Consider the following 8,359-nt stretch of genomic DNA (forward strand, 5'->3'; position numbering starts at 1 on the left):
GGAATTTTAATTAACAAATTAAAGGTGATTTTTATAGTTGAAACAGAAGTGGTTGGGTTTTTTAATCCAAGGGAAATCAGTTTAGGTGCACAGATCTTTATAAAACTAAACAGGAAAAACTATATTCATATGTCCCAGATATTATATTCAATTCATATTCAATAGCAGAGTAGGATAAATTTTAAAAACCCAAGATACCTCAATCAATTAAAATCAATTAAAATTTACCATCAAAAATATCCAACTGCTTGATGTATTTTTCTGGAAAAATGCACCCTTTCAGATGATTTTAAAAAGGTAACTTGAGGTCAATCATAAATGAAGCCATGCTCAAGATCTTCCATAAATTGTCTGTCCATTCTTTATATAAAATGTCCTTAATTCTTTTAAACTGTACCTTGAACCGTCCTGCAAATAATCCTAGCTTAATTCCAATTAGCTTACCCTTTTAGCCTAGAAAACAAACATTAAAATGAATTCTTTCAGTGTGCTTTGAACAACAATAGAACTTTGAAGAACAGTGTATAAATACTGATTCATTTATCTGTTCCTGATAGTCTTGTAAAGCAGTTCAAGGACAAAAACTGAATTAACTTGCTCTTGTTATTATGAAACTGCAGGTTCTCCAATTTCTTCATAAAAATAAATCGTTCCCCCCCCCCAACTTACTGGAGTAAACAATTAGAACAATAACCAAAAATCAAATATTTGGTATATGATATATAATATTTAGATTTAATAATAATAATAATAATTTATTAGATTTGTATGCCGCCCCTCTCTGGAGCCTTGGAGTGGCTCACAGCAATTACAATATAACAAATCCAATAATAAAAAGACATCTAAAAACCCTTCATTAAAACCATACAACACAATCATACAATACATAAACTATGTGGGTCCAGGGGTGTCTCAATTACCCCATGCCTGGCGACAAAGGTGGGTCTTCAGTAACTTACGAAAGGCAAGGAGGGTGGGGGCAGTTCTAATCTCCGGGGGGAATTGATTCCAGAGGGCCAGGGCCGCCACAGAGCAGGCTCTTCCCCTGGGTCCCACCAGACGACATTGCTTAGTCAACGAGACCCGGAGAAGGCCAACTCTGTGGTACTTTATCTGTCACTGGGATTCGTGCGGCAGAAGATGGTTCCGAAGGTATTCTGGTCCGATGCCATGTAGGGCTTTATAGGTCATTACCAACACTTTGAATTGTGACCAGAAATTGATCGGCAGCCAGTGCAAGCCGCGGAGTGTTGACGAAACATGGGCAAATCTAGGAAGTCCCGCTATAGCTCTCATGGCCGCATTCTGCACAATATGAAGTTTCCGAACACTCTTCAAAGGTAGCACCATGTAGAGAGTATTGCAGTAGTCGAACCTCGAGGTGATAAGGCATGAGCGACTGTGAGCTATGACTCCCTGTCCAAATAGGGTCGCAACTGGTGCACAAGGCAAACCTGTGCAAACGCCCTCCTCGCCACAACCGAAAGATGTTGCTCCAATGTTAGCTGTGGATCAAGGAGGACGCCCAAGTTAATAGACTTTTATCAATCTATTTTTGGGAATGTGGGGTTTTTTAATGGAAATGACAAGATTCATTTCTGGTAATCAGTTATCTGCATAATATATGCAGTTTTAGGTTAGCTTCACGCATTTCACTATGTGCTTAATGGAGATGGTTTGATGTTATTCAGTTATGTGAATACAACCATCAGAACTTGCAAACCATAGTTTCTGACTATGCTTCTTCTATGAACTCAAACAATTGTGTCTTATACAATGATTCATGGTTAAGAATATGTCAAGTCAGTCATGAAGACCTGTCTAGGGATTAAATTCTTAGACTATGATAGAATAGAATAGAATGGAACCCATATCGCATCTCAGACATTAACACCCTTGAAAATGTCCAAAGATACTTCACCAGAAGAGCCCTTCACTCCTCCACTCGAAATAGTCCCTATGAGACTATGAGACTAGACTTTCAATTATCTAGAAAGTTTAGAACTAAGACGCCTTAAACAAGATCTAAGTATTGCCCACAAGATCATATGCTGCAACGTCCTGCCTGTTGGCGACTACTTCAGCTTCAACCACAACAACACAAGAGCACACAACAGATTTAAACTTAATATTAACCGCTCCAAACTTGACTGTAAAAAATATGACTTCAGTAACCGAGTTGTCGAAGCATGGAACTCATTACCGGACTCCATAGTGTCATCCCCAACCCCCAACACTTTACCCTTAGATTATCTACGGTTGACCTATCCAGATTCCTAAGAGGTCAGTAAGGGGCGAGTACAAGTGCACTAGAGTGCCTTCCGTCCCCTGTCCTATTGCTCTCCTATATCTCCTATACCTTTCTTCTATTCCTCTATCTATTCTTTTATTCTTTCATTGATATGTTCTATTACTATATCTTCTTTTCTATATATTTTACTATGAGTATCTCCTCTATAACCTTCATCATGTATTTTACTATGTGTATATAAATATATACCCACTAAAAACCCCATTGTGTATTGGACAAAATAAATAAATAAAAAATAAAAATAGAATAGAATAGGATAGAATAGAATTCTTTATTGGCCAAGTGTGATTGGACACACAAGGAATTTGTCTTGGTGCATATGCTCTCAGTGTACATAAAAGAAAATATAGTTTTGCCAAGAATCATGAGGTACAACACTTAATGATTGTCATAGGGGCCAAAGGGTCAATAGGAAGACCGAGTTTCAGATTTCCTGTCAACCAATGAAGGATTCAGGGCCAATCAACTCTCTGACAGCCCTATCTTCCTTAAGATTGTTGTGGGACAAATAAGATGTCAAAGCACTATACTCATTGCCTTTTGCTCCTGAATTAAAGGTTATAATAACTATATCCTATCTTTCACATGCCCATACAAACACATAAAAATCTGCACATACATAGAAAGATATGCTCTTTTCTAAGGTTATTTTAAAGACAGTAAAGTAGAAATGTGTGATATGCTGAATATCTTGGAAGAACAGGCTACAAATGTACTGTAGGAACCATTTAATGAAATTACTTGCTTTCTTAACTTTTTTTACACTTCATTCTGAAACACTCTTCCCTTCGCGCACACACAATTCTCTACAAACACATACACACGCATCCCAAGATGGTCTTTTTGTAAGATCTTCCTGGTAATCCGGAACCGTCTTCTGCCACACGAATCCCAGTGGCCGATAAGGTCTTCTCCGGGTCCCGTCGACTAAACAATGTCATTTGGAGAAGAGCCTTCTCTGTGGCGGCCCCGGCCCTCTAGAATCAATTCCTCCCAGAGATTAGAACTGCCCCCACCCTTCTTGTCTTTCGCAAATTACTTAAGACACAACTGTATCATCAGACATGGGGGAATTGAGACACCTCCCCCAGGCTTTTATATTTTTATGTATGGTATACGTGGGTTGCATGGTTTTTAAATGATGGGGTTTTTAGATGTTTTTTAATATTAGATTTGTTTAACTTGTAAACTGTTATTATTGTTGTTGTGAGACATCCAGAGTCTTCACAGAGGGGTGGCATACAAATCTAATACATTATTATTATTATTATTATTATTATTATTATTATTATTATTATTAATCTTCAAGATACAATATATAGTTTTATAAATTAGATGAACCTGATATGTTAGATTAATGTTAAAACTGCAGTTAAAATCTAGGATTACAGTTTGAAAACTTCTAATTCCTAGAACTCAAATACTATCAGAATCAAAGAGCTGAATGAGTGAGATGGGTTTTTAAAAGATTAAGAAATAGCATTAAGAACTATTTAAAAGGAAAAGGGGCCTGTAATTATGTTTGCTGAATATTCCAATGCAATTATATTTGAGACTTTTTTAAATTAGGGAGATTATTTAGTGATTACTCTCTGCTAAATCTGATTTTGAAACATTCACTCCTCCTCTCGAAACAAGCTACCTTATTCCTCCAGACTTCAAATACTACGGTTAGACAATTTACAACTACTGATTTAACTGTTGTTCATAAGATCATACACCATAACATCCTTCCTGTTATTGATTACTTCCCTTCAACAACAACACATGAGCAAGTAATAGATACAAACTAAATGTAAATCGCTCCAAACTTGACTGCAGAAAATATGACTTCAGCACTAGCGTGATCAATGCCTGGAACTCACTACCTGACTCTTGTTTCTTCCCCTAACTTCAAAATATTCAACCTTAAATAATCTTCTGTTGATCTCTCCCCTTTTCTAAGAGGTCTGTAAGGGGCATGCATAAGCGCGCTATTGCGCCTACCATCCCTGTCCTTCTATCCTATTATCCTTTTTATCACTTCTTCATACTTTGTTATGTTAATACAAACTATAATTCTATACTTGTTTGATAAATATAATAAATAAAATAAATAAATTTTTACAGTGATCTGTTCTGCCGGCGTGTTTCAACCGCCCGTAATTACAGGGTAATTAGTCCAGGAAGACACATACCACACGATAAAAGGAAAACCCAAAAGTTTTTATAAACAGAAAAACAGAAACAGCTCCCTTTTTAAATGTCAAAGGGATTTTCTGGTACACAAAAGGCACGGGTTAAATGTAATCCAATTGCTCACCTAATAACTGGGAAACTGAATCCAATTCTAAAGTCCAGAGAGTCCACACACAATCTTGAACAGCACAAAAACCACGATCTTGACGAAACAATGAATCAGATAAACTGCCACAAGGCTAAACCAGCACGCTGTGTTTTTATCTGTAGCACTAATTACAGCAGCCCCACCAAACCACAGGTGGCCTCATTTTCCCTTGTAATAATCCTTCAGTTGTTGTCTCCTATGCATCACTCTACGCGTGCGTGGATGTGTCATTAATTCTTGTTCAGAATCCAAGGATGATACAGATGATTGATCTCCTCCTGGGCTGTCTGCCAAACTCCCCTCTTCCCTGTCACTCACGCTTCCTTGGTCAGAGGAGGCTTCGTCGGCAGATACCATCAGGAGCAAAACAGGCCTGCGGCATGTGGATGTTTCCCCCACATCCACCTGCACATTTCTTAGGGCAGGAGCTGGGCCAGAGTTAACCACAACAGTGATCAAATGGGATCTCAACATATGGCTAGATTGTTAAACAAGATTTCAGTCGGAAGGCAGAACACTACCAAATTATGAAGTATTTAATTTCATAAGCCACTCTAGCTAACCTTACATAATATTAAATTATATGCCATCATATACAAACTACTGCAGCTACTTATGCACTGTAGAAGCCAAAACCACACTATATCACATCACAATTCATGAATATAAGTGTCAGGAATTATTTGACTGGAAAGTCTGAACTCCACATGAAATAGGTAAAAAGAAGAGAATGAAAGATCCATGAATGGAATATATACAACTATGACGTTTTCATCTCATTATAAGGATAATTAAGATATAGAAGTGGCATTACACGGTTTGGTTTTTTAAAAAAATGGATGAATCACCATGCAACATGCTGACTCTTCATAGAGAATAGTGGGTGGCCCAAATGATTACACAGTGCTGTACATTTTTATTTCTATGACCTGTTTTTGAATGGAGTATATCAGACAGATTTCATGCCAGGAGGCAAAGTTCTGAATGGACAAAGCAATGGCAAATGCATGAAAGAAGCACTCAGTGTGTAGAGGGTTTAGTGAATAATCATTTAGTAAGGATAAACCCTTCCACCTTTCCACCTCTCACATTACTAGACAACACAGTATCAACAGTAGAGACCTTCAAATTTCTAGGTTCTATCATATCTCAAGACCTAAAATGGTCACCTAACATCAAAAACATCATCAAAAAAGCACAACAAAGAATGTTCTTTCTGCGCCAGCTCAGGAAGCTCAAACTGCCCAAGGAGCTGCTGATAAAGTTCTACAGAGGAATCATTGAGTCTGTCATCTGCACCTCTATAACTGTCTGGTTTGGTGCTGCAACCCAACAGGACCGACACAGACTTCAGAGGATAATCAGAATTGCAGAAAAAACAATTGCTGCCAATCTGCCTTCCATTGAGGACCTGTATACTGCACGAGTCAAAAAGAGGGCGGGTGAAATATTTACTGACCCCTCACATCCTGGACACAAATTGTTTCAACTCCTACCCTCAAAACGTTGCTACAGAGCACTGCACACCAAGACAACTAGACACAAGAACAGTTTTTTCCCGAACGCCATCACTCTACTAAACAAATAATTCCCTCAACACTGTCAGACTTTCTACTAAATCTGCACTTCTATTCTACTAGTTTTTCTCATCATTCCTATCACCCATTTCCTCCCATGTTGACTGTATGACTGTAACTTGTTGCGTATATCCTAAGATTTTTATTAATATTGCTTCTTCATTGCTTATTTGACCCCTATGACAATCATTAAGTGTTGTACCACATGATTCTTGACAAATGTATATTTTATTTTATGTACATTGAGAGCATATGCACCAAGACAAATTGCTTGTGTGTCCAATCACATTTGGCCAATAAAAATTCTATTCTATTCTATTCTATTCTAATTGTATAAGGGAATAGAGTCAGCAGGTATCTTTAGCATTCTCAAATTATTTATAACATCTGATAGAAGTGCAGTAAAGCCTTGAGATATGGATGCATCCCTTGAAACCAGTATGGCATTTAAAATTAGTGACTGCAACAGTAAACTGGTATCCAAATGAGTCTGTTTGTGTGAACTGTGTTTCATGAAGGTGACTTTTTAATCTTCAGAGGCACCACCCTTATTCTTAAAGCAGCTGGTTTAGACCTTTTTGGAAGTATAATGGCAGTGTCAAGTCGAAATATGCTTTAGGATGACCTTGGTGGCCTTTAAGGAACCTGACTGTGCGTGTATAATTAAGACCTCTTATTTCATCTACCCAGTGTGAGAATTGGGGGGAAGGGGTGTAATACAGAAGGGGGCTGTGTGCAACCTGAGATGGGCAACACGAGAAACAGGTTGGGTTTCACCAGGAGCTACAGGCAGGTAAGAACAGGTAAGAGAACCAATTGTGAATGGGACAGGTGAGTGGAGGGGGGGGTTAATAGGATTCTGATTATAAGAAGCAAACTGGGCATTTGTGGACTTCTGGGGAAATTGGGGAGCGGAGGGTTAATTATAAAGGGGAGGAATAATATCTTCGAGGCAAAGAGGGGGAGGGACGCTTCCTGACCGGCATGTCGATGGCAGGAAAGGTGTCAGGGGCCTGCGGAGAAGCTTCGGCGCGCGAACGACGACCAGGCTGTCTGGGCTCCCTGGTAGCGGATCCCCTTCCCGTTCCCGCCGCAGCTACTTTCCCGCCGGCGGCCAGGCAGGCGACCTGAGCTCACCTGTCGACATCCCTTCCCCGCCCTCTCCGGCTTCCCCTGCAGTGGCCAAGGCTCCTCCTGCCCGGTATTCGGCCACGTGCGACGCGTCTCCCCCACCACTCGCCCGCCCGCCCGTCCGCCGGAGCTCTCCAACTCACCGAATTTGGCCTCGGCCGCAGCGGCGGCTCCGGCTCCAGTGCGCAAGAGGGGTCGGTGCCGGGCGACGAGGAGGAGCAGAAGCAGCTGCTGCAGCAGGCGGCCAGGCAAGCGGGAGCCGAGCGACCCCATATTCATGCGTGGCCCATGACAAGTGCCCGCGGCTGCCTGGTACTGGCCCCGCACCCCGGCTGACCGCTCAGTCCATGCACGCCGCTGCTCGGCTCGCCGCTGGGCAAAGCTGGCAACGCCACCCGGCTCCGGCGCCTCCAAGACCCAGGACAGCGACCAGCGCCGTCCCTCGCCCGCCTCAGCCCCTCCCTCTTTCCTCCCCCACCCCGCAGGCGCCTCCTCCGCTTCCTCGCCCCGAACGGCCGGCGAGCGAGGCTGCTCCCGTCGCCCCGCGGCTGCCCGAGGCGTTCCTCTCCGAGGCGGGATCCCCCGACCCCACCCCAGCTTCCCGCATCCCTCCCCCGATTGAACTACTGCAATTCCATTTTTTCTCTCTCCTCTACATCACATAGAGGTTAATAATATGCATATGCCTTAAAATATTAAAAAATAAGATAACATAGTTACACATTTTATCAATTGCTCAAAAATCTATATCTTATTCTGCCCTTACATCAACAATCATCAGTCTGCCCCTCTCTTTTTCTTTCACTCCCCTCCCTCTATTTCCTCCTATCTTCTTATTCCTTCACTTCCCCTCTATCTCTCTCTCCTTCTCTTCCTCCCCCATTTACTTCCTCTTCTACCTTTCCTCTACCTTTCCCAGAGTGTTTTTTATCCTAACTCACTTCATAATTAGCAGACTGATGGTGTATTCTCGAATTTTAAACTAAGAATGACTCTTCCAAAAATTCTTATTAT

At 41.2% G+C, this 8,359-nt stretch overlaps 1 protein-coding gene across 1 annotated transcript in view; it reads right to left on the reverse strand.

Annotated features, from left to right (window-relative positions):
- PTPRN2 (protein tyrosine phosphatase receptor type N2) overlaps positions 1–7,759 on the reverse strand; it is a 797,416-nt gene extending 789,657 nt beyond the window's left edge. The window contains exon 1 of the mRNA XM_070729468.1: positions 7,489–7,759. Coding sequence (XP_070585569.1) covers positions 7,489–7,624 — 136 coding nt within the window. The 5' untranslated portion in view covers positions 7,625–7,759. The remainder of the gene's footprint in view (positions 1–7,488) is intronic.
- Between the last annotated feature and the right edge of the window lie 600 nt (positions 7,760–8,359).

The sequence above is a fragment of the Erythrolamprus reginae genome, chromosome Z, assembly GCF_031021105.1.
Source record: "Erythrolamprus reginae isolate rEryReg1 chromosome Z, rEryReg1.hap1, whole genome shotgun sequence".
In the NCBI taxonomy this organism is placed as follows: domain Eukaryota; kingdom Metazoa; phylum Chordata; class Lepidosauria; order Squamata; family Dipsadidae; genus Erythrolamprus; species Erythrolamprus reginae.